General features: G+C 40.3%; 2 protein-coding genes across 2 annotated transcripts in view; both read left to right on the forward strand.

The window, feature by feature from the left end:
• si:dkeyp-34c12.1 (uncharacterized protein LOC570187 homolog) overlaps positions 1–271 on the forward strand; it is a 15,975-nt gene extending 15,704 nt beyond the window's left edge. The window contains exon 10 of the mRNA XM_044013070.1: positions 208–271. The gene's annotated coding sequence lies outside the window, so the exon portion shown is untranslated. The remainder of the gene's footprint in view (positions 1–207) is intronic.
• On the forward strand, positions 246–25,639 carry LOC122758737 (collagen alpha-1(VIII) chain-like). Its single transcript, XM_044013041.1, has 7 exons — positions 246–298; positions 882–955; positions 1,536–1,637; positions 6,502–6,541; positions 7,209–7,366; positions 21,953–22,223; positions 22,501–25,639. The coding sequence occupies exons 1-7, from the start codon at positions 256–258 to the stop codon at positions 24,432–24,434; spliced, it is 2,622 nt and encodes an 873-aa protein (XP_043868976.1). The 5' UTR covers positions 246–255; the 3' UTR covers positions 24,435–25,639.
• Positions 25,640–25,784: the final 145 nt, after the last annotated feature.

A 25,784-nucleotide genomic window follows, 5' to 3' on the forward strand; every position in this document is an offset into this window, starting at 1 on the left:
ACTATGTGAGTAAGACACCTGCATATACCTGATATCACACACAGAAATATGTTTCACAGTTGTACATTTAATGGAAAAATTCTTCCTTAAGGATGAATAAACTGGTCAATAAATGAAAATGTGTTCTTGCTAATCCAGCTAACCCATGAAAATGTTGTCTTCTCAATATCCACCTCTCTTTCTATTACTTCTCTTCCTCTACTCCAGGGAAAAAGTCACTGTTCCCAAGCAGCACAAGCTCCCACTACCGTCCTGATGTTCTTAGCGCAGGTCAATAAACCAACACCGCTGCAAATGGGTGAGAAAATTTTGCTTGGCTAACATACTTCAAAGTGGATTGTGAATCTGGCCACTTTCAGACTGTAATGTTCCTTAAAATCAGGGGGGAAAAGCCCAGCAACTCGACAAAACTGGCCAAAATTTATCTTCTTGGTGGTAAAATAACAACATCTTTCAAACCCAGTCGAGAATTACGAAATACTGGTTTTACCACACACATTTGCACAATTTTGTTTATATAAAAATAGGCCTTTATTGTATTGAAAATCTTTTCTTCTTTTTTTGCAGTGTTTTGTCTTTGTTAATCACTTAATACTACATTGTTTAATAAGGTAGGAACAAAAATGTATTGATTTAAAAGTATGCAGGTTAAATTGGATTGCAAACAATGAATGAAATAATGTGGACCATGAACCTTGACAAATCTTCTGGTCTTGAAAAATATAAATATTATATGTTTAAACAGTTATGCAGTCTTACTGTTTAATTTTCTTATTATATGTACGTGTGTGATACTGAATGTAAAATATCTAATCCATCTGGTGCGGTAAAAAGTCCTCACACAATGTTTTTTTGGCGTGTCGGTGTGTTTCTGCGTGCAGGCAGTGTGATGTATCTGGTGACTGACAGGCTGCAGAGAAGCAGGAAAAGCAAACAGTTGTGGATCATATTCACCGTAAGACTCTTAATGTAACGACTGCAATCGGGCCGTCGGTAACTTACACAGAAACACATGGACGTAAAGCCATGTGAATGTACACAAAAGCTCTATAGTTAGCATTGAGCCAAAGACAAAGAGAAACAGAGCTGAAACTGAATCTCTGATACAAACCATGGAGCCCATAACTGTGGAAACTTCTGAGGGAAAATACAAAATGATGTCACTAGGCTACAAACATGAGCTTAAACATCAACTCTCAAACCCATGTGCACAGATCACAGAGTGAAGATATTTGTAACCATGACATTTGCACTTAATGGTCACTTTATATATCTCTGTGTTCTCATCTTACAGGCTGCAGGATCCAGATCCAGTTTCAAGGCAATAATCATAATTAGCAGCGGTATTATTGTCATTATTATTATTATGCTATAAGTAAAGTTAGTATTGGTAGAATTGTTTATCAGCAATCTCTGCTGCTGCCTGTATAAATGACATTGCAATACTATACACATGCCATAACTGATTCAGAACTGTCTTGACTAAACCTATAACTTGATACAACTGTTATATATCTGCTCCTGGTCTCTTTCAGTTTCTCTATCCCCCACCTCGCCTCTGTCCCCCATTTTTCCTTTCACCCAAACTGAAGATGATGTTTTGGAGAATTGTGAATTTCTTGGCGAATTATGACAAGGTAAGGAACTATAACATTAACTATACATCTGTAAAACATTCAATTTTATGCTGAGACAGCTAACATTATGATAATATTTGATGTCTTGTCTAGTAAAGTGACTGTGTGAATGTCAAACTAAAACTTTCAAACTAAAAATATGCATGATCTTTTCTTTAAAGAAACTGGTAACCGTGTAGATGCAATCAGATGGGATTGTGGGAAATAGCAGCTCTTGTGTTTATGGAGCTTGATCCAAAGTGTAAAAAATCAAGATTCGTCCATGGATTCATCAAATAAATGGACACATAGAAAGCAAGAAAACTCCCAGAGGCTGCATTCTGGGAAATGTAGGAAATCAAAAATGGCAGTTGGCCATAAAAGTGGGTGTGCCGATAAAAAAAAGTTCTAAGAAAACCACATGGAAATGTTCCGCAGACTGATCATATCTAACAGTGGAGCCGCATGTGAAATTACACTGAGAACCAAAGAATCCAACATTCAATTTTGGCTTGGTGATTTTAAAATCACAATGTTTTTTTTCTTGTCTACACAAACCAGACGATTGCATCATCGTAAGTAAAATCACTGAAAGAGGAGCGGATCACCAAGATGGCTGCCTGCCATCCACACACTTAACATGCTGACAGTGACACTGACTAAGCAAAAACAACAGGGAATAACTCTCACACACACACACAGTTTTACAGTACAGAGTCGGGGCTGTTTGCTCTCATGCGACTCTCCCATTTCAGGCCTAATGACCAGAGGAAATGTCGGGAAAAGGTGGTTTTTGCAGCTAATGATTCCTTTCCTGTGATACCACGCGAAGCTCCCTGCACTTTGGTTTGTTCTGTAAAAGAACCGACTGACTTCACAGTGACAGCACGGCTTTGTGACCAAGTGAATGTTGTTGTTTTTGCCATTACTAAGTGGCACAAGCCATCCCTCGTGGCACGCTGCAGTGAACAGCTCGCTCGCTGTGAGATAATAACGATGATATTTGACTTGCTGGGTCATTTACTTCTAAAACAGCACCTGGATTTCAGACATTTAGACATTGTTTATGTTCTCGTAAACCTTACCTTAAGCTTATTTTAAAGCTGTTAGATGTTAGATTATATTAAGACATGTCATCAAAGATGGAGGAAACGTCTTGAATTTATATAGTGACCATCACTGTGGAGTCAGTATATTCACAAAATACATTTTCATTTGCAGGTAGCATGTTCTCCCTGTATTGTCAAGAAAGTTGCCGGTTATATAAAACCTTGTCTGTACAGCTATGAGAAATCCTTAATCTTTATATTGGTATGATCTGTTTCTTTGTGTAATCAAACTGTCAAATTACCGTTTATTGATTGCTCCATCCCAACATTAGTGTGTCAGACATTTTTCCCCCCTTTCAGAAAGCCTTTTTCTCAGTCATCAGCACCTCAAAAGCGTCATTGGTGGTCACTACATGAATGTCTCCCTCCACCGCTGTCTGTGCCAGCGACAGTTACGACACAGTCAGGAGCTCAAAAGCTTGGTGCTGTTCACACTGACTCGCTCTAATGAAGGAATGAGGACATTTCACCCTCGCTCACTGCCCCTCTGCCAAATTCGCAAAAAACATCCACCAAACATGGAGAGGAACATTTGTAGTCGCAGCCACTGAGACGAGCAGATTAACAGCCAGACAGAAAAATTCAGAGGTGGTCATGAGCGAGAGAGAGAGAAAGAGAGAGAGAGCTAACGGCTCGTCACCGCATGAAGTAGTAACTGCTTCCAGCAGTGGCTTACATGACTGCATACATCCTTTACTTTGCTCAACATATGTACGCACAGTTGGTCCTTCTCGCCCCAAAGATGTAACCGTTATTAATGCCTTACTCTCATTTAAGGTTTAAATCGTCCACAGGATTGCAGGACATGGATTACTGAAGGGGCCTAAGGGGGCCAAAGGCTCACTATGTTAGTCTGCTGAAGGTTGGATTAATGAATATAGATTTGTCTGTAGTGGGTGATAGTAGGCAATCTCTGGACAGGCAGGTGCTGTAGGTCACTCACAATTAAGTCAATGCAAGATGGAGCAGTGGGTATAAAGTGGAGCAGCTTTGGAAAAGGTCTAGAGATAGGATTGGACCAGGAGAATGGACCAATTGAAGTCCATTCTCAATGTCGGTTTTTGTAAGAATCACATGCATGTGCAACTCAAGACACCACCCATCTTTGCATTTCATGAAGAGGACCCCTCATTGTACCGGACTCAGAACCTGAACATATTCATTGACTTTGCTCGTATAACCCCTTTATCAGGGACATCCCCAATTATCTATGCGGTCTCAGGCCTTCTGCACTTGAACAAATGTGCCAGGGCAGCATATCTGTTAAGGAATCAGACATGAGGACTCAGGTAGAGTGAGCCAAGTTGGTGGTTGGGGAGCACGGATGCCTCTCAAGGTTGCCCAGGCACAACCCTTTGCTTTGAATTGTAAACTCATTTCCAACCCTAGGAGCCAATCGACTTTGCCACTTTTCTCACTCTTGGTTACTATGGACTGTGCCTTCAAGAACCCGAACTGTTGACAACCCTGGCCCCTTGGTTATCGAAGCTTCTACCGAGCTCTCCTCACCTAGCCACTATGGGTATTGGAGTTGCCGCAACCAAGCTTGTTGCAACAAGTTTTACACACACAGCCCCTTTGGATCTGCACCTGGAAACCCCTGCACCATCAAGCTTCCCTACCTAAAGGAGGGAAGATTGATGGTCAGATAGTGAAGGACGGCAGAAACCGCCTTCTACCCCAAAGTCAACTCCTATGCTGTTTTCCCCCACTATGACACAGAGTATCAGCCGCTTACTTAAAGATTTGAAACAGTGTAACTTACTGCTTACTTTTATCCGCACATTTACCAGAAAGCTGAAACTGAGGATTAACATTTTTAAGGTGGGTGAATTTGCATAACTTAAGTCTTATAAAAAGACTCATTTCCTGTGCACTCTCCTCCAAAAGAAGCCAAAAAAATCAACCTAATTACCTTGAAAACAATCCAGGTCAGTTTTCTTATCTGGTTTACATGTGTTTTCAGGTACAAATATGACGTTTTCTCTAAGGCCTAGGTTTTCCATTTGACATGGTTATCAAAGTAATATCACATGTTTTCACTTTGTTTTATAATCATTTATGATCATCAACTACATTTATCATGATTTAAATTTCTCCACTATGATATAAAATAAGAAGTATAAAAAAAATACAATAACAATTCTATAAGTGAACAATGGAGCATCGGTATGCAGGTATGCAATATTTTTATGAATAAGTGCAATGAGCCTTGTAAAGTGCCATACAAATTATATAATTATAAAAATGGATTATATTGTGATATTTTAGCATTAGTTTATTATCACAATAGTCATGGGATATAATTGTACAACTATTTCTGTGGTATTGATGGAAAAAAATCCCATGAATGCCACAAAGTTTGTGAGTCAAACTTTGTTCTCTGTGAACTGCGAGAACCCAAAAAGAAAGTCAAGGCATTTTCCCACTGTCCACTTCAATACACGTCTTTGTAGTTTTGGTTTGGGAGCACAAAGTGTTTCTAGTTCTGGCCAAATTATATTCACGGTGACTGGATTAATCACGTTCCAGTCAATCAAATGAGAAACAGGCAGTCATATAGCAGCTGCAGTATGAGGGAGACATTGGAGCTGTTTGACAGGTCATGTTTTAAGTTTGCCGTGACATCTGGGGATATGGACATTTTTATTGTGAGACCAAAAGTTCAGGGAAAGAAAAAGCAAGAATTATCTGTAGCAGTCTCTGTTTTCACAGAGGATACGGAACAAAAGTCTGTGTATCTGTGCATAAACCTGTTTGCATTTCAGGATGAAATTATTCACTGATTAGAGAACAGGAAACTGGGAGAAATAGAAAGTTCTCTATGCTTTTAATGTTGCTGCAGTGTTTTGATTTTGCAGATCAAGCAGGTTAATAGCTACATAAACATGCAGACAGGTATGACGTCAGTGTTTCCACTGCTTGTTGTTCAGTCTGGGAAAGAAAAGATTCTTGCAACAAAACGTACCAGCTTGCGCCACTGCAAGGAAAAGTAAAGTTGTCTTTTGTTAAGCTGTGTGTAATATAGGCCAAAGAGACTGTCTTTTCTGTTCAACTAAGCTGAGAGGTGAAGTCATGGCTTTTTTCATTTGCAAATCAATCACACAATCATGTATTAGCAGCATAAGGACATTTACAAGACAAGCATGTCCTGCATGTTAAAGAGCTATAACAGCAATGCTAACAAAAGCACCAAGAATGATTCTTCTAAAGTAAACCAGCTGTTTTGTGAGTGAATAAATTCCCTGTCCCTTCAGTGAAGTTTGAACTTTGGACACAAGCTCAATATATTTTGATTTTTCAGACCAAAAACTTGTTTTTACTGTGAAAGGCCTACACATCCATTAGCTAAGTCATTGGTTAGTGCAGTGGTTAGCACTTAGTTGGTGCAAGATGGGAACATTGCCCTGAGCTAACTGGTTAGCTAAGGGCTAACACCTTGGTTAGCTAAGGGTTAACACCTTGGTTAGGTAACTTGGTTAGCTAAGGGCTAACACCTTGGTTAGGTAACTTGGTTAGCTAAGTGCTATCCAATGGTAAGCACTTATGTTGTGTGAGATGGAAAACATTGCCCTAGCTAAGTCCTTGGTTAGCTCAATCCATGCTTAGTTAAGTGCTAACCATTGGTATGCACTCATGTGGTGTGAGATTGAAACATTGCCCTTTGTTAACTTTTCTTACATTATTTTACCATTAATGTTCAAATGGAGTGAAAAACCATAAGAGAAGTTACTGTTTTAAAACTAAGTGTATGTTTCATGTTTTGTACATTGCAGGGTTTTAGCAACATCTTTTGGAGGAGATGCAATACTGCAGGTGAAGTTCACCTCACTCTTCTACTCTTCGCCAAGCTTGTAGGAGAACCTGTTAGCTGCCAGTTAGCATTACAGCTCAAAAGGTGGTTTAGTTTGTCCATTTAAAACATGGTGGTCCAACATGGTGGCCTGCGTGGAGGATCAACTCCAGATTTAAAGCTAAAGGGCTCATTCTGTGCTAATTAAAACAATTATTCATTATTCGTCATTATTGACGTCTGTCAAATGGAAGACAAACATACTCCGTGTGAAATGTTTTTAAATCTCATACACTGGACCTTTAAATGTCCGAATGAAAAGGACACGTGTCAACAATGTGAACTGTTTGTAACTGGGCCTTGCGGTGACATTGTTGTCAACTACTGTGTGCAGTACTGTTGTAGTCACACAAAAACCCTTCCCCTTCATCCCGCTTCATCCTGACCTCAGCCAGCGCTGGAGAAACCAAAGTGAGACCATTCCCTTAAATCTTTATGCACGCAAAGAATGCAATGTGAGCTCCAAGTCAAACAAGAATCTTTCCTCCTTTTCTGATATATGGACGTGCAGCTGAATGGGAAGTTCGCTTCTGTGTGTGTTCGCCTCAGATGCTGCAAACATGTAGTTGCAGTAATGTTTGTCTCTGTTTCTCCCCCCCCTCCCCTCCCTTCTCTCACATACATGTCCAGATCCAGAGCTTCTCTCGTCTCTCCTCTCCAAGCTCCGGCAGCTCCACCCACCTGCAGATAAAAGCCAAGCCCTCGGCGGAGCTGCTGCTGTTCAGCGTCTGACGCAAACCCCTCAGAGCTGTGTGATACTTCCAACCCTGCACAACAGCAGCACTAAGGTAAGGGATGCTTTGACACTGGCACTGGAGGGTTTCATGTCTTGTTTGGTCATGGTTTTTGTGCAGAATCAGCAATCACAGGCTGCAAAGGCATAGTCAAGTTGACACTTTTGAGTTTTTCTTGCAATGTTGTGCCTTGATTTGAACATTTCCCCCCTTCTCTCTTGGCAAAGTCATGTCTTTTTGAATTCTTGGAGCAATCTCAACTACTTTTTTGGATGGCATGACACGAGAAAAGGAATGTTTATAGGGGCAGAGCGGAAATTAAAATCATTTCTTTGACTTCTTTAAACATCCTCTTTCACAGATGTGATAATGTCACAGTTTTCCAAATGCAAAGAAACACACACACATGTATATATATACATATAAAAACTTTGGTACAAATAAATGTGGTGCAGCATCTTGATAGAATTAAGCAAGAGTTAATGGAATTTTAGTCTTTCAAGAAAAGGGGGAAAAAATGCAGACACTGTTTCGTCCAGTGTTTGAAGAAGAAAAGGATTCAGTGTTGAGGTTTTTTAACTGCACCACTATTCCACATAAATAGGAGGAAAACAGGATTAGAATCCGTTTCATAAAAGAGACTTTCTTGGCAGCACTTTGCTGAGAAATGACTCAGAGATGGAAAGTTTCAGAAAATCTTTTAGGCATCTTTTCTTTCTTTTTTTTAAAGTTTTTTTCCGCATTTTTGACCCAAAACACGCAGACGTGAACGTTTTCACACAGATTCTTTTAGCCTCTTAGCACAAGCTGATCACGGAGTATCCAAGTGTGCACCTGCCAGGAAGCATTTGGGAATCCCTGCTTCACACCCACTTTAGTTTTATCACAATCTTAAGTATTTTTCGAATGGAGCTTTTTTTCACCTCATTTTTCTGCTGCATGTGAGCGAGAAATGTGTTAGAATAAATTGCATGCAAGAGTAGCATGACAGGAGACGTGTTCTGGTGGAGTACATGATGTAGAAAAGGGATTTTTAACTCCAATGAGGTCAGGTTTCATGGATCTATCCTCCCAGTGTTTGCTTTTGCTCTTGTTTTTTCTCTTTCTCACAGAGAAAACTCCTAATGAGGTAGAATGTGGTGAGAGGAGCTCACACAGTTGAGGTTAAATGAGTCTGACGATTAACTTTCTGATGGATTTTATTCACCACAGCTCTTAAAGTCAGCGTGAAGGGCTGCTGGTCTAAGCAAAAATAGTGTTAATCAGTGTTAAACACTAAATTAGCACAGTGGGAACTCACATAACAGTGTTGTGCAGATGTTAGAAAGCTTCAGCTTGCAGGGACGTGATGTTTACCTGCTTATTTTGGAAGAGGTGATGAAACTGGCAGCAAGTCTGGATCGACCGCAAGACCTCCCAACATGTAATTGATGCATTTTGAGGATGTTTTTAGAGCTAGGAAGAAAAATACAAACGCAAAATATGAATAGAATTAGCAAAAAAGTAAGGAAAATAATAATAATGTAAAAATACCCACGCAAAATATGAGTAGGATAAGCAATAAGGGCAGAAATAGAAATAGAACAAACAATAAAAAGATTGAAAAAAAATGAGGATATAAAAAATACAGATAGAATATAGAACAAGAATAAGCAATAAAATGTGACAAGAATATAAAGTATATATATTTAAGAATAAGCATACAACAAGATGATAAAACAATGTTAAATATGAGAGAAAAGATTTAATGATAAGTATTTAAATTATTAATTATTACACCAATTACAATATATGCATACAGATTTTTGTCATTTCTGACCAGGATGTGACAAATAGTGCAACAGACACTGTAAGTACACCTTTACAAACCTTTATCACTGAATATATCTAAATGATTCGTGATGTTTTACCATGAACTTTATTATAAATACCTACAACTGTAATGAAACTTTACATGATATAGACGACATTTGATCATTTAGTCCACATTTTTGATGATATTTGGTCTGCATGTGTCTTTTCACATGTAGAAAAAGTACATTTTATTTAGTTTATTCAGTGTGTGGTGTCATGATCAGGTTGCCACTGGGATATTGAAATAAATACTACATCGTCGCATTGTACAAAACTGTTCCAGGTGAGGTAAATAATCAGTCACAGCCACACTACACACAGAGTACAGTTGCATGGCTTTTTGAGGAGAAAAATGTCTCTTGTGCTTTTCAAAACTATGTGCTTGCCAGGAACTGACTCTATGGACTGCCACATTTACTCAACTTAAATGTCTTGGGCAATGGTTCTGACTGTTTTAAGTAATAATTGGACATTCATGGGGTTTTCACAGTGGATTAATACCTGCGATGGCCCAATACCAATTTTTGCTATTGACATCGTCTCCACTCACACATTTACTGTATTCAAAAGTGTTTCTTTTAACCACCGCACCAAAATCATTAGGCATTCACTGGTCAGCAGTCACGTTAGCCCTTAAGTAACCGGCTCAAGTATTGAGGACAACAACACAGCGTTCTTATAAGATGCTATAAGATGCTCAGAAAATGTGTTTGATAGGTGACAAACCAACAATTAAATAAATAAATAAAATTAAACACAATCAAAACCCAAAGATTAAAAACAACAACAAATCAAATAAAATATATTGCACAGTCTCAAACCATCCATGTGGCCTTCCCCCCAGAATAACCCTTGTATATCTTTAGTCAAGTAATCCTTCAAAGGACACTCAGTCTTTTCTTTTCCTGAGTGTACAGTTGGTTTCTCGTGGATCCAATAACATAAAATACACTTTCAAGTTTTACAAGTTGTCTAGAACTTTACAAGTCAAAATCATGAGCGCTCCACCTGTGTAACAAATATTCCGCTCCCATAAAGAAGAAATAAAGAGCCGATAACATGACTTTTTATGTTATATTTAGGATAGCTCGTATCAGATTTGACATTTTCTTTTTAACATGAATTTTTTTTCCGTTCGACTTCTCCCTCCTCTAGGGGTCGTTGCAGCGGATGGTCTGCATTATTTGGGTCAATTTGGAGTGTTGCTCAGTGGTACCCCAGCCCTTGACCTGGCAGGGACTCAAACCGGTAACCCTCTGGTTACAAGCCAAGTTCCATTTACACTCCAGTGTGTAAGAATTAGTGCCATCTAATGGTGAGACTGCAAAGTCTCCTAATTGTTACACACACTGGACCTTTAAAAAGAAAAGTCCAAATTTAATAAAATGTGACATTTGCTTTTATCCAAGGCTCTTACTGTTCACGTCTCACGACTGTGTTTCCTCTCTGTCTCTGTCTCTGTCTCCGTCTTGCACATTGCAAGTTCTCACCTCCTGAACAGGAAGTGTTTATGTAGCGCGGAGAGAATGTGTCTCTTGATCCCGCAGCTGCGAGTCAAGCCATGTGTCCAAACACTCCACCTCTGCTACCGTGCAGCGCGCCGCAGCCTCACCGATGCCTCAAAATGTGAATCCTAAATCACTCCTGTGGTCGTTCCACGTTGTAAATCAAGAACCAAGTGATTATTCTCTCGCATTAGCTACCAGCAAGTGGTAGTTTAATTTATATACACGATTCTGCACTTACAGATTTAAATTCTGCAGATTTATTGCAAAGCATCCCTTATCTAAACTCCTAGTAGACGGAGTCGGACTCCTTATTATGCCTCGTAAATACTCCACCGCAGAAACATCTGGACACTAGGAAAGGGAAGGATTATATTTCTTCCATGAGTGGCATATTTTACGGTGTGACTGCGTAACGCATTAAGCCTCCCGAGAACGCCGTCGTAGATAAACGGCCGTCACAAGACAGACGATCTATGCATGTTGCAGTGAGCCTGTAAAACTGATCCCAGTGATCTCAATAAATTGATATGCGCACAGAGACGTAAGAGTTTGGAAACGGCGGACGACTGAAAACCATAATGACTGATGACTTGTTGGACAGTGCGCCTCACGTAGAGTTTCAAAATCCTCTCGGGGGGGGGGAAACCATCAAAGTGGAACTTCCAGCAATAAACCCTGAGAAACTCTCTCTCAAAACAACATATAATCACCAGCTAGTCATTTTTAAAATATTAAACCGTGCCCACCAATTACAGCTCCTCTGGAAACTTTCGTTCGCCCAGTTGCACTAAATTGTTTGCTGTCCTGTGTGTGTTTCGGTTGCAAGAGCGTTTCATCGCAGGATGATGGAAGTCCTCTGAAGTGTTCACGGTCAATTTGTGCCGTTGCTTTTTCTCTTGCCATGTTGATATCTTTATATGATGAAAAGGGCGGTGGTGAAAGAACAAAGTAGAGAAATACCAAAATGAATTCATTACAAGAAAAATCTGCAAATTAGGCGTCAACAGCTAAGATCGAACAAATGTGTGTTACACTCAGACTTTTGTCAGTTGAGTCAACACAATGTTGATTAGCGGTGTTTAGATGTCGTGTCACCGGGTGACATTCCCACTCTGCTTGCAGGAAGTGATGTGTGAGTATAGGCGACAAAATAACCTACATGTAGCAAAACATTTAATAGCACTTTTATCTACTTTCAGTCAAAATGAGTATGTCATCAACATAGTAACTGTGTTTGACTCTCATTTCTCTTATTTCCTCTGTTGCACTACAGTCACACACATGTTGGCTGCAAAATGTAAACAGAGGGGGCAGAAAATTCACCTTAAGTCACCTTATGGCAGCAGGCCTGTGTGTAAACTATGACAAAGCATGTACATTTCCTCAGATTATGATGATGAACACATTGACGATCATAAATAGCTTTTTTTCCTCAACTTAAATGAAAAAGATAACGTAGATACACTCACTTTAAAACTGTGCTTGCATACAATAATCGTGTGAATGGAGTTTCTTTCCGTCAGTGTTCACTGGAAAGACTCAGACGGAGAAGAAGGAGAACAACATGCAGCCTCTTCTCTGATTTACACAGTTTACACAAAATATGTTTATGCAGCTGCAAGTGGCAGAACTCCCCCCAGAGTTTGTGGTTTATGTGCAGCATAAGTGATCAGATGTGATTAGTAGCCAAACTCCGTTGCTGCCTGTAAAAATAATCATCACCAGACAGCGGCGTGTCCCTTTGAGAACCAGAGTGCGAGGGGGTCAGTAGAAATGTGGTAAAAATCACAGGAAGTTCAGGGGAAAAGTTGGATGAGACCCTCACTAAAAGTAAAAGCTTGGAAAAGTCCGGACAACCGCACGAGCGTTTCTGTGCCGCCGCCCAAGATAGTGCAGCGCGTCGTGTAAAATAAGCTCTAAAGTGCGTCGTCCCGTGTTTTCCACTGATTGCTTTCTCTCGATGAAGACGTGAAGTATGTGAAACTCTGAAGTGCCTCTCAGTTCTGAGTTGCTTTTAACTTCTGTCCACTGACACCGGATACTGTGTTTTGACAGAGCTCAGAGCTAATAGGAAAATAATTCTCCACCCTCCCTCCGATCTTTGCCTGAAATGAAAATTGTGGCCAGACATTCGGTGGCTTGTGGTTTCCAGAACTGTAGGAGGGAGAAAATCTGTCAGTGATGAGATGGGTGAACAGGTCGTTCAGGCTCTGTGTGTGTGTGTGTGTGTGTGTATGTGTGAGAGGAAGAGGAAGAGGAAGACATTTTGTGAAAGTGAGGACACTTTGGCTGCTCCTCAGGTACTGTCACACCTCAGAACGGCTGTTTATGTGTTAAGACTTGGGTTTAGGGTTAGAATTGGGTCAGTCTTTGCTGTGTAGATGTGTGTGGGTGTCGTTTTTAGTCCTCAATTGGACCAAATCCCAGATTAAATGAGGCAGAACTTTATTTCTAATGCTCTGATTAATGACTGAGGTAGCATTTTAGTCGTGGTTAGGTTAGGGTAAGGCATTAACTGGTTACAGTTAAGTGCAGCACTCAGTAGAACCACATGTGATGCACACAAGGACTTTGATAAATAAAAGCATAAAAGCCCAGTTTCGACGCGGTATTAACATCCGTCGTCCGTGATCCAATCGCATGTGGACCCTGCATTTCCTGTGACCACAATAGATCATCCTTTATTCCAAGGATGTATGCACAATATCGATGGCTTTAAAATGTATTATTGGATATAAGCATGCCAGATCCCCCAATAGTACTACTGCTGCTATCTTCTATGCTTGCGCTCTCTCAGCTGGAAAGCAGCTTTGAGTGGTCATCAGGACTAGGAAAGTGTTCTATAAATACAGACCAAGAGGTCCTTGTTCCGATCGGCTCTGTCACTTGTTTTCTTCTTTGCAAAATCAGTTTAAAACTTTGCCCAAAGATCCTGAGCTTTGGTGAATTCAAGGCTGCAAACATTTGCGATGGCGACCTTCACTCTGCAGAGACACAGAGTAGGTGTGAAGGAATGCTAAGTAGGTTTAAGAGGAGCTGGAGCAGGCAAGCAGACATAATGTGAGAGAAGCTCAGAGTTCTCCCTTCCCACCAACATAAGCTGGGATGTGAGGAAACCGAAAAAGTTGCTCAGTGACTGAGGCAGGATAAATTACCTGCTCGCAGATGTAAATGGCTGTGAATTCAGAGAAGGAAAATAGCCCCAGGTCCAGAATATGCTGAGAATATGACTTGTGGTCTGTGAGGATAATGCAGCTTTGATGGATCGACGTGTTGCTCTTGAGCCTGTGGATGGAAAATACCACAGGATGCATCGGCTAATCTCCAGTTACACTTCATTATAGAAGAACACCACTTTACTAAAGTGTTTAAATCATCGTCATCAGCACACACAGAGAGCATTTAATCCTCCAGCAGGCTGATACAACTGTCAGTGGAATAGAAATGGTGCCCTCTACTGAAGCTCCAGCCTCACTTTTGGCTTTGCTTGCAGTTAGATTGGTCAGGATATGACCTTCTGTACGATTAGGTTATAGTATACAGTAGTATACCTTTTTTTTTATTCATTTAAAATTGTTTTGGGTTATAAAATGACTGTATGAATACCTTTATTAAAACTGTAGTTTTAAGAAAGGTAACAAATTTTACTTTTTTCCATAGGAAAGTCAGTTTTCTGTTTATTGATTAAACTAAAGATTATTGTTCAAGTTTAGGGTGTTGATAACTAAGCGATTCTTCTGAGGTCACTACATTGGCATCCATTTATTTCGATAAATGAGAACGGAGGTTCTGCCTCATTAGGGCCAGGTTCTGGTCTCCACTAGGACCAAGGGTCCTGAGGAAAGGACACACACACACACACACACACAGGTGCATTCCCCAGATTTCTTGGATGCTACTGTTGTTAGCTGTTCGCTTGCATTCCTCAGTGTGTGTGTGTGTGTGTGTGTGTGTTTTCCACGCCACACCGACTGAAATATTACAAGTATTTTTGATTCATTTTGCTGTTAAAAATGTTAAGGGGAGACTGAAAACACGTAGCCATAGACATTTTTATTCCCTGTTTCAGTTGATCCGGCTGCTTGAAAAAGAAAAAAAATTGTACATATTATATATAGAGAGAAACGGAGAGATTGTTGTTGCTGTAGCCCAGTGGTCTGTCATGATTTGTGGAGTTAATTCAATTTGAAATAGAAGCATAATCACAAACCAGAAAAGTGCACATTCCTCCAGGGACACTGAAGTCCACGTTATTATTCATAACCGCGGCAGATTTTACTTGTCCATAGATATTAGTATTCTGAATATGCCCCTTTTAAAAGAGGGCAGCTCAAGGCCGAGCAGAAGGGAACTGGACTTGTGATCGGAGGGTTGCCAGTTTGAATCAAGGGGCTGGGGTACCCCTGAGCAAGGTCCTCATTCACTCCATACATCATCAGGAAAGGGCATCTGGTATAAAAATCTCCTAAAATTACTGCTTGAGAAAGTCACTTTGGGTTAGGAGTGCAATCTAAAAGGAAGTGGGAAAAGAACAACTCATTTAATGGCCACATTACATCACAGTACACTGACAATAATAGTTAGTGTGTTAATGTATGTTTTTAGTGTACTTTAATGTAAAGTGCTACTATTATATACATATGCAGTGTTTATGAGAACCTTTTCATGGAATTATTTTTATTTTAAACATCTGATTCATATTAGTGAGTGGAAACAGTTTTATTTTAAGCACTTTTCATCCACAAAGAAACATTTAAAAGCAACACAGAGGCAACATTGAAAGAAATCAATACAAATACTTTGCACATTTTGAAAATACATATGTATATATATATATATATATATATATATATATATATATATATATATATATATATATATATATACATATATACATATATATATATATATATATACATATATATATATATTGTAAAAAGAAAGTAAATTAATTATTAAATTAATTATAGAATTAGAAACGACAACAACCATAGCAGTTTCAAAGATATTGGGTTAGAGTGCAGGGTTAGGTTGGTTAGGTTATACTAGGTGCAGGTCCTGTGTTCAGCTGTTCATTTAAAGGTTTCATTAAAGTGTCAAAAAAAAATAGTAACTTAATTTTTTGTAATGAATAAAATGTATTAAAATAAGGCTTTTATGATTTTTTATGAACACTGATTAAAAAACTGCTGACCAACACACAAACCATTCATAATTGTTAAATTAGACTAAAATAGAAGACTCTGGGTTCGAGAGAGAGAATTTGGGAGCCATAAGAGCCGAATCTTTAAAAAGAGCCGGACTTCCCATCACTATTTTTCCTACACTTCTTAATAATAAAATCCCTCAATTTTCATATATAACGACCTTCCTTTAGTTGGAGACACATAAACCAGGCCTGACCACAAGCGGTTAAGACTGGCAGCCGTATCTGTAAGCAATGACATGCCTCTGCTCTTCATCATTTGTTTATCAAAAGCACCTCCATCTGGAATGAGTCAGGAAGAGGAGACTCAAGAGAGGAGAAGTGGAAATCTGATTATTTTTCAAAAGCTATGCTGGAGGTGATAAAATACATGCGACTCATCACCACGCGGAGCCAAACGTGTTCCAGAGGAACCGACGTTCGCTGTGGGGAGCGAGAGCTCTTGTGTTGCACCGGATTATCACGGAGGAGCTGGAGTTGTCTGAGGAGTTTTCATCAAAATGCAGGTCAGGCACGAGATGAAGGAACTCCAGAAAATGAGCAAGGAAGTCACTTGAGAAATATTTGCTGCCTGGGGTTTTGTTTTGCTGGGATGTGAAGGACACAGCTGAGCCCAGTAAATTTGTTTTAGTTCCACCTTCCTTGAGTAACAAGACCAGACCATCAACACCACCAGAGGGCGACTCCACTGGCAAAAAGAACTCTATTTGAATGGAGAAACGAGATTCTACTTCTCACTTGATTTTGTAACATCAGGAGACATTTCCGTAAGGAGTTAATGGGGTGGAGTGGCTCAGTGGTTAAGACCGGTACCCTGTGTGTGAAAGACATCATGGTCGCAAGTTCGACTCCACCCCTGGCTGATTGGATAAAAGCGTCTGCTGAATAACTGTAGTGTAACTTAGTGACTTTTACCACTGAATGCCTCACTCGTTTGAGCTCTTCTTCAATAGAAAGATGATGTCATGTACAACAAAAATGTGTAGTATACATGGCTGACTGTTACAAGCCCCAATTGAACCAAAAACGACACATGTACGAGTAATGGGTAGGAGTTTTTTAGTGCAACCAATGCCTAACTAGCCCTTTTTTTAACTGGCTCTACAATGATACAGTATACAGTATTTGCAGGGGCCTTGAAAGATTCCGTCTTGCAGATTTCAAGGACACAAGGACAATGACAGATGTGTCTTTATTTTCTCTGTTAAATCAAAAATGTTCTATACATCCGTGTGTATTCATACCAAGTAATGAAGATATAATTGAGACTCTTCTTTCGTATTTTACTTTATTTTGGAAGAAGAATCTCAAGTCATCATTATACCCTACCCTGTCTCAGACACCTTAAACGTCAATCCTTAAACTTCTGGACCTTGTCTCTTCCCAAATACCCCAAAATAAACTGTCTCATCTATTTTGTCAGAAACTTTATCTGTAATCCTAACTCATGAAGGATCCCAGAACGACATTTATTGATTGATAATTTGGGTGGTTCTAGATCTCCTCAAAATGATCCTGTAAAGCAAAGAGTAGTAATGTTTTCTGAGGCAGGTGATGGGGAAAAATATTTATTACTTATGTTTATATTTAAAATATTTAACACTTATTGGATATTGATTTTTGAGGCGAGAGCAGAGAGTTTTCGTCATGAAAACAAGCTGTTTAGATGTGTATTTTGTGGCCAAAACACTACTTTTCCACATGTGTCTTAGGCCACGTCCGGACGGAAACGATCTTTTTCGTTTCAGGAAATATCTCCGTCCACACGGAACCCCCTGAAACTACTCAAAACTGTAGTTGCACTGTAACTTTACACCACAATCCAGAGATGAAGACGTTGTAAACATTACATATAATAACAGAAACAGAGACAGAATGAACCGAGCCAGGGGAAAGGAAGGGAAATAATGTCTGAGATGAATTTCTGCCAAAGCTGTTTTGAACTTTCAGAAGCTCCGTCACTCAAGCAGTTCATTCTGTAAATGTGATGGAAAGAGCGTCTTCCCTTTTTCTTTGTTTCGATAAGCCATGAAACCTTTTGATGTATCCTTGGAGGTGGAAGGAAAACATGTGTTTCAAAGTGCCGACCTGTCCTCTTTTGTTTTGCTGACTGATTGTTTTACAGAAGTTGTCTCATTTCCTCGCCAAAGCATGTGCTCCCTCTTTAGTCTGGAGAGAACAGCAGCTCTCTGCGCGAGTACAAAGGATTTTCACACCGGCTGCGATTGACTTTAACATCCCCATGTGTGAAATCATGTTCATATTTACAAGGTCAATATTTGAGGCACAATCCATTGTTTGGACTTTATCTGAAGATGTTGAACATTTTATTGTTTCAGTACCAGAGTGAGTACATTTGAAAAGTTATTTTAATTCGTCATCTTGACTGGCCACGCCAGGTAGTGCTTGGATCTTAATGTCACTCCGACTCCTGATCCAACATTAAGAAAGAATCCTCTACCCCACAGTCTTGTAAAAGCACGAGCCAGGCCACAAATAACTTTAAAAGAAATGGACATTGTGAGAGCCAGTGTAAGGACGCCATGACTCTTGGTTCTTCTGTCGTCTGTGCGTTGTTTGTCAGGAGTTGTTGTTGTTTACTCACAATGACAGGTCAACTCTTTTCCACTATACATTATGTATATCATACACTGGCCACCATACACCATGCATTACATATCATAAACCAGGGGTGTCAAACTCATTTTAGTTCAGGGGTCACATACAATGCAATTTGACCTCAAGTGGGCCGGACCAGTAAAATAATAACATAATAACCTATAAACAACAAGGAATTTTTCCCTTTGTTTTACAATTAATGAAGTGTGACGGCCTGATATTTCTTGAGACACCATACACCACACACCAAAAACTATACACTACGCTATGAACACTACACACCATATACTAAACACATGGCAAGAAAACAAAGCTGCATTTTACTGATTTGATAAAAAAACAAAACAAAAAATTCTCTCAGCCTCTACAGCAGGGGTGTCAAACTTAAATGACCTAGGGGCCAATGAGCATCTAGTCTGGTCAAGAGGGGGCCGGACTAGAGAAAGAAAGTGTGTGTGTGGGGGACAAATGTTCAGTAGTGGTTGGGCAATAAAAAAAAAGATATTCATTATGATATTTCAAAGTAAAAGTGTTAGTTTCGACAGTAATAATATATTTATGATGCAAAAAAGGGGAAATAAATCTGAAATCAACTAAATAATAATGTGTACAACTGTATCTAAAACACTTAACAGGTTCATATATACATATATATATTTCGTATAATATTCTGTCTATATTCTATCACCTCACTGTGTTTAAAGGAAGAAGAGGTCACGTTTTCATTATAAAAGTATTTTAAGTGGTGGGCCGCATGTAATCGATTGGGGGGGTACCACATGTGTGTCACGGGCCACCAGTTTGACATCTCTGCTCTATAGAATTATTTATCCGCGTATCATGAATTCAAAATTTGCATTAACAGCAGTCACACAGATTGTGAAGCAAATTTGTGAATGGAACTATGAAAATTTATTTCAGATTGCTTTTCCTGATCCAAACTCCTCTATGAAACAGAACCGAAGAGAACTCCTCTATGCACTTTCCTTATATGTGCATATTCTCTAGCTGTACGGGCTCTGAAGTCTCCGTCCATGCTGCAGGATCTATGCATTCTGCAGGTTGTTGTCCTCATCCCACGACTCACTTTGTTCTCCTTTGTGATCGCAGTAGCAGAACATCGTAACACGAGCTTCCACGTGTCTCCGCACTCACAATTCTCCTGCGTTACATCACACGCCGTTTCGAAATTGACATTTATCTCCCAGATGTTCCAAACAGACACTGTCATAATTCGACACTCCTGTTCTATTTGCTTTTATTACCCCGGTCCCGACATTCCTCAAGGAAATAGGTGTGTCTCTGCACAACTGTATCAAGGCCAGAGTATGTCTACCACGTGTGTTTGGCAGCGCAGTGTTACAAATCCCAGCCGTCTGTGAAAGGTCACCAACCAGACGTTTATGGAACCTGACATTCATATCCATATATATATATACATATATATATGTATATATATTGAAGGAAAGTGCAGGATTGCAGCTAACACCTGGCCAGAGTCCCGTGTGTGGCCACAATCCCACACCATCCCACTCATGCTTTGGAAAAGACCCAGAGAAGCGACTGAAAGGAAGCAGAGGAGGAAGCAGGCGAGGGAGCTGCTGGCCAGAGAGAGAGAGGCTTCAGGTTGACGGGAGGAACTGAGGAAACTTTGAAAAGCAAGAGAATTTGTCAATTTCCCAGGGGAAAAGAATTTACTGAAATCAAATTAAAAAGAAGAGCACAACGTCAACTTTTAACTGTGCAGTTTTAAATGTTTCAGATGAACATGCATCAGAAGGAAAAAGTACTCTTTTTCTTTACTTAAAACCATGTGTGTGTGACTGTTTGTCATTATAGCAGCATTTAAGTCTCGTATCACCTGGCGCAGGAAATGATCGCTGGATTATGACTGAAAACGCTAAGACGCGTCCATGAAAGGTTTCAGAGGTGAATTGTACTGTTTAAAAAAAATCGTCGTTCAGCATTATGATGGGATAAATGCTTCTTTTCAAATGCTCTGTCAGTTTTCAGTTGCAGGACACAGCAGGTTAAATCATTTCTGTTCATGAAGACCAAACAGAGGCATAAAAATCACCAAAGCTTTAACCCTTTAACACCTAACCCAATGTCCAAAATATCCGTCTGGATTTTTTGCTTATTTCATAACCATAAACCCTGAACCCTGAAAATGTTCTGTGAGTAAGTGCTTTAAAATAAGTGCGTTAAAATGAAGAAAAACACTGTAGCCTTACATGAGCAACAGATTGTGCGTGTTAAATTGAAATTTGAACAGTATAAAACATATTTACAATAATATTTTTTAGTCTTCATCTCTCAGTGTCCAAAAACAGGCCAAAAAATGGAAACTATGTGCAGGTGTTCTTCCCACTCTCTGGTGACAAAGACGCTGAATTGCCGGCTTCCTGCAACAGCGCGAGTGACATTACCGTAATAACCACACATCGGCTTTAACGTGCAACTTCTCAGCTTTCAAAACCCGCTGGATTTTGCCGATAACACTTGTGCAAACGGGTGAAAGGGTTAAAAAAGGTTTAAATAAAATGTTAAATTAGTAAAAGCAAGAAAGGACAGGCTCTCTATTGTACTCAAGTACAAAAGTAATACCAAATTCATCAAGTCATGGTCTAGAAATCCATCCAAATTTAGCTTGAACCAACCAACATTTTTTGCAGTATTTAAATATAGTACTTATTTAGTACTATAGTACTATATATTTCCAAAACGTCAAAATGTTAAACATTTTTGTAGCCAGATTTCAAGACATTCATCATCCTCCAGAGAAACCCATGTCAATCCTCTTACATCTGCAACACATTGATGGTGCTGATTAATGACACGGATTTCAATATCTAAAGGACTATATTTCCATTGTTTCACTTCTTTGGTTCTATTTCAGAACACACAAACGCCACAGAGGTGGAAAACACACATTCACCCTCCGCTGTTTGTTTTCACACTGTTCTCTTTGGCAGAGTTTAACCGGCCTCTTTAGCACAGATGTGTCTGAACGATCAAAAACGTGCTCAACACTGGCCTACGTGGGGCCCCTCTTAATTATGATATATATTTTAGTAATGTGCTTTGTGTAATTCATGTCAAGGATATGAGACTCTGAGGCTTCCACATGTGTAAACACAGGAAAAGAGGGGCCTTTTCCTTCTTTTTCAAGTTTGACCACAGAGCATTTAATAAGAACCAACCAACCTGTTGCCTTTTCAAAATAATGTCTTCATTTGTCTTTACATGGAAGAGCACAGCCTGCTGGTCACAAAATAACATCAAGTCCAATGTCCCCGTTAAACTGGTGACCTGGGCCTTAGGGGCCCTAAGCAGAATCTTGATTTGGGGCCCCCCTTTCCCACCACCTTGGAGTAGCTGGTGCTATTATTAACAATTATTATTGTTGCAAATGTATAATAAACAATAATTCTATTTAATTCTCCCCTGCAGAAAATGGAGGCTGTATCCCTCCACTTCTCCTATCTACTCATCCCAGTGTTCCAGCTGTGTTTATTGCGCCTGGCCCATGGTGGTGCATTTTATGGACATAAGCAGCCACCTCAACAGCACCAGCCCCTGCCACAGCACAATGATGGGTATCCTCAGCAACAGTTTCTGGGCAACGAGATGCCACTAATGCCATTGTTGCCTCAGTTTGAAAAAGGCCTTCCTCACCTGCCTTTCCAAAAAGGCATAGAAAGGCCACTGACTGAGGGCAAAGGTGAGGAAAAAGAAAAATGTAAAATGAATACTTGATTTATTAAAGTACAAATGTATGTATGTTTACTGTATACAACAGGAAATGACCACTTTCACCATTTTTACAATCATTTCACACTTCATCAAATGTTCACTCAAAGCAAATTCATGTAATTGACATACACTCACAAAGCTTGATACGAATAACAAACAAATATCCGATCAGATTGATTTAGTTTTTCATAATCAATGTTCATTGATTTATTGAGTCAATGTTCATCCATGTTTCCTTTTTCCAGGACAAACATTTCCGAGAGGGGCTAAAGGGCCACCTCCTTCTGTTCCTGGTGGAGAGGGACCACGAGGAATTCAGGGTCCCCCTGGACCAATAGGACCACAAGGGCCTGCTGGACCGCCAGGCCAGGGATTGCCAGGGTTACCAGGAAAGCCAGGGCCTCCTGGTCCTCAGGGTTATTCTGGAATAGGAAAACCTGGCATGCCAGGATTACAAGGAAAACCAGGAGGACCGGGATTGCCTGGACAAAAAGGTGACCTGGGCCCTCATGGTGGTGAAGGACCAACTGGACTTCCTGGGCCAGCAGGGCTTCCAGGTCCACCTGGACTCCCTGCGATATCCAGAGTAGGAGGACAAGGGTTCCCAGGTCAGCAAGGGCCTCCAGGGGAGCCTGGTCAAAAGGGCCCACCTGGGCAACCTGGTCCCACAGGCTCTAAGGGGGAAAGGGGATTTGGTCTACCTGGTTTGCCAGGTTTGAAAGGACCTGTTGGACCACCAGGTCCACGTGGACAAGTGGGCAACACTGGCATTGGTAAACCTGGTCTCAATGGTCTACCTGGACAACCAGGAATACCAGGCAAGCCAGGTCCTCCTGGAGAGCTAGGACAGGCAGGACCACCTGGGGAACCTGGCCAGCCAGGACCAGCAGGCTTGCAAGGCATTGGAAAACCAGGACAAGATGGTTTTAGAGGTCAACCGGGGAACCCAGGAGGTAAAGGAGAACCAGGTCCCCATGGTTTACCAGGGAGTCCAGGGATGCCAGGCTACGGCAAACCAGGTTTTCCTGGACCTAAGGGTCACAAGGGACATGCTGGTCTTCCTGGATTTCCAGGTCCTAAAGGTGATAAAGGTCATGGAGGGCCTCAGGGGGTCATTGGTCCTAGTGGGCTTAGTGGTATGCCCGGCCCACCAGGTCCAATCGGGCTTCCAGGTAGTCTTGGCTTCCCAGGGCAAAAGGGAGATGATGGTGTTATGGGACTGAGAGGAAATCCTGGAATTAAAGGTGAATTAGGGCCTTCAGGTCTTCCAGGACAACCTGGTAGATCAGGAGAGGCTGGGCAACAAGGAGCAAGAGGTTTACAAGGCCCTATTGGACCAAAAGGAGAAGCTGGTATGAGAGGTTTACCTGGAGCCCCTGGGGCTGGAGGATTAACAGGATCAAAAGGAGATGCAGGACAATCTGGAGAGACAGGCCACCAGGGTCCTCAGGGAATTCCAGGGCTTACAGGGCCAGGAGGACCAATTGGACCTCCTGGACTGCCAGGGCAAAAAGGTGAATTAGGCATACCTGGTAATCCTGGCTATCCTGGTGATGGAAAGCCAGGGCCCCCTGGTCATATTGGTCCTCAAGGTAACCCTGGCCCCAGTGGCCCTCCTGGACTTCCAGGGCAACCCGGACAACCTGGGCTACCTGGTCCTCCAGGACCACCTGCTGTTTCTCCTGACCTCGGACAGATTCTCCCTGTGACTGGTCCATACAGTGGCCAAAGACAAAGCTACAAGAAGCAGAAGAATGGCGGTGAGATTGGAGGAAATGGTGTAGAGATGCCTTCGTTCACAGCTAAACTCACAAATCCATTCCCTCTTGTTGGCTCTCCAGTAATATTTGACAAACTTCTGCACAATGGTAATCAAGACTACAATCCCCAAACTGGCATTTTCACCTGTAGCATACCAGGAGTCTACTACTTTGCATACCATGTCCACTGCAAAGGCAGTAATGTGTGGGTGGCACTCATGAAGAACAATGAGCCAGTAATGTACACTTACGATGAGTACACAAAGGGCTTGCTGGATCAGGCTTCAGGGAGTGCTGTACTCCCGTTACGACAAGGAGACACTGTGCATATGCAGCTGCCATCAGACCAGGCTGCAGGACTTTATGCTGGTCAATATGTGCACTCAACATTTTCTGGATACCTGTTGTACACAATGTAAGAAATGTTGTTTCAAGAAACGTGACATTAATGACATTTTAATTGTAAATTGTACCATAATGACGGTAAAAGTACTTTTGTCTAAATGGTACAATGTGGGTCAAGTGAACTAGTTTACAGTAAGTGGTAACAGAATAATCTTTTTCATAGAGGCAACAAACCTCATTGAATTATTCTTTACATTGCAGTATATGCCTCACATCTGCACAGTATGTATATAAATATTGTGATAAACCATCTGGCAGTTGGTCATGACATATAGGAAGCAGCATATCCATATCGGTTTCTGTTTGGGAGTCAAAACATTACATATTTCAGTTGCCATAATAATTCTATGCTTACATTGTGCATTTATTATGACTTCATTTCACATCATAATTCCTCAAACAGTATCACTTTCTGTTGCAGAATTGTATTCATTTTTATAACTCCTTCTTGGCTTCACAGTAATAAACTGTACATTGGGCATATACAATGGATGGTTTTATTGTACAGTGCATTTATTCAGATATCGCAGCACAAATTCAGGTTGTGTATTTGGGATCATCATGTAGTTTAATTATTCTCTGTCTTTTTATGACATTAATAATGCCGGTTTCTCATACAACTAAATGTTTTGACGGTACTTCATGTACTTCATATCTCAATCCAAAACAAGAATACAGTTATGTCCACAGTTTAGGAAGTTATCCTGTCCTTTCTGTATGACCATTTGATGCCAAATATTTGTTTTTGTACTAAATATTGATTTTTTTTAAAAAAGTTTTTTTGTCAGTTTGTCAGTATTCTCTGTAATTTATTTGTTTGACTACTGATTCGTTGGGGTTGCTCTGTTTTTTTTGTTAAACTCTAAATTAAGGGATTCATTCCAAAATGCAGAGCACAATAAAAACGTTCTGTGCAAAAATAAAAATGAATGACACATATCCATTTATATATGTATGTGTGTGTGTATTAGAGTTGTTACATTAATCCGTAGATGTGCCATTTTTAAATGAAATTCATTCTCCTCCCTTTTTTGTGTTCATTTAATCCGTTGATGTGCCATTTTTAAATGAAATTCATTCTCCTCCCTTTTTTGTGTTCATTTATTTTTCCTCTGGACAACGGTGCACAGCATAAGCAAATTCAATACTGTGCCTAAATATGTTAATTTTGGCCTGTGTTTCTTTACCTGGTGACTTTTAATAAAGAAATTAAAACATTTGTCTTGACTGGATCATTGCAGAGTTCCATAAAAATATATGGGCTCTGTGACAACCACATTGGTGGACATAAACAATCTGACTTAAAAGATAAAAACAGAATACAATAAAAGCATATTTAACAGTGAAATGACGAGCTTATAAAA

The sequence above is a fragment of the Solea senegalensis genome, linkage group LG2 (assembly GCF_019176455.1).
Source record: "Solea senegalensis isolate Sse05_10M linkage group LG2, IFAPA_SoseM_1, whole genome shotgun sequence".
Taxonomy (NCBI): domain Eukaryota; kingdom Metazoa; phylum Chordata; class Actinopteri; order Pleuronectiformes; family Soleidae; genus Solea; species Solea senegalensis.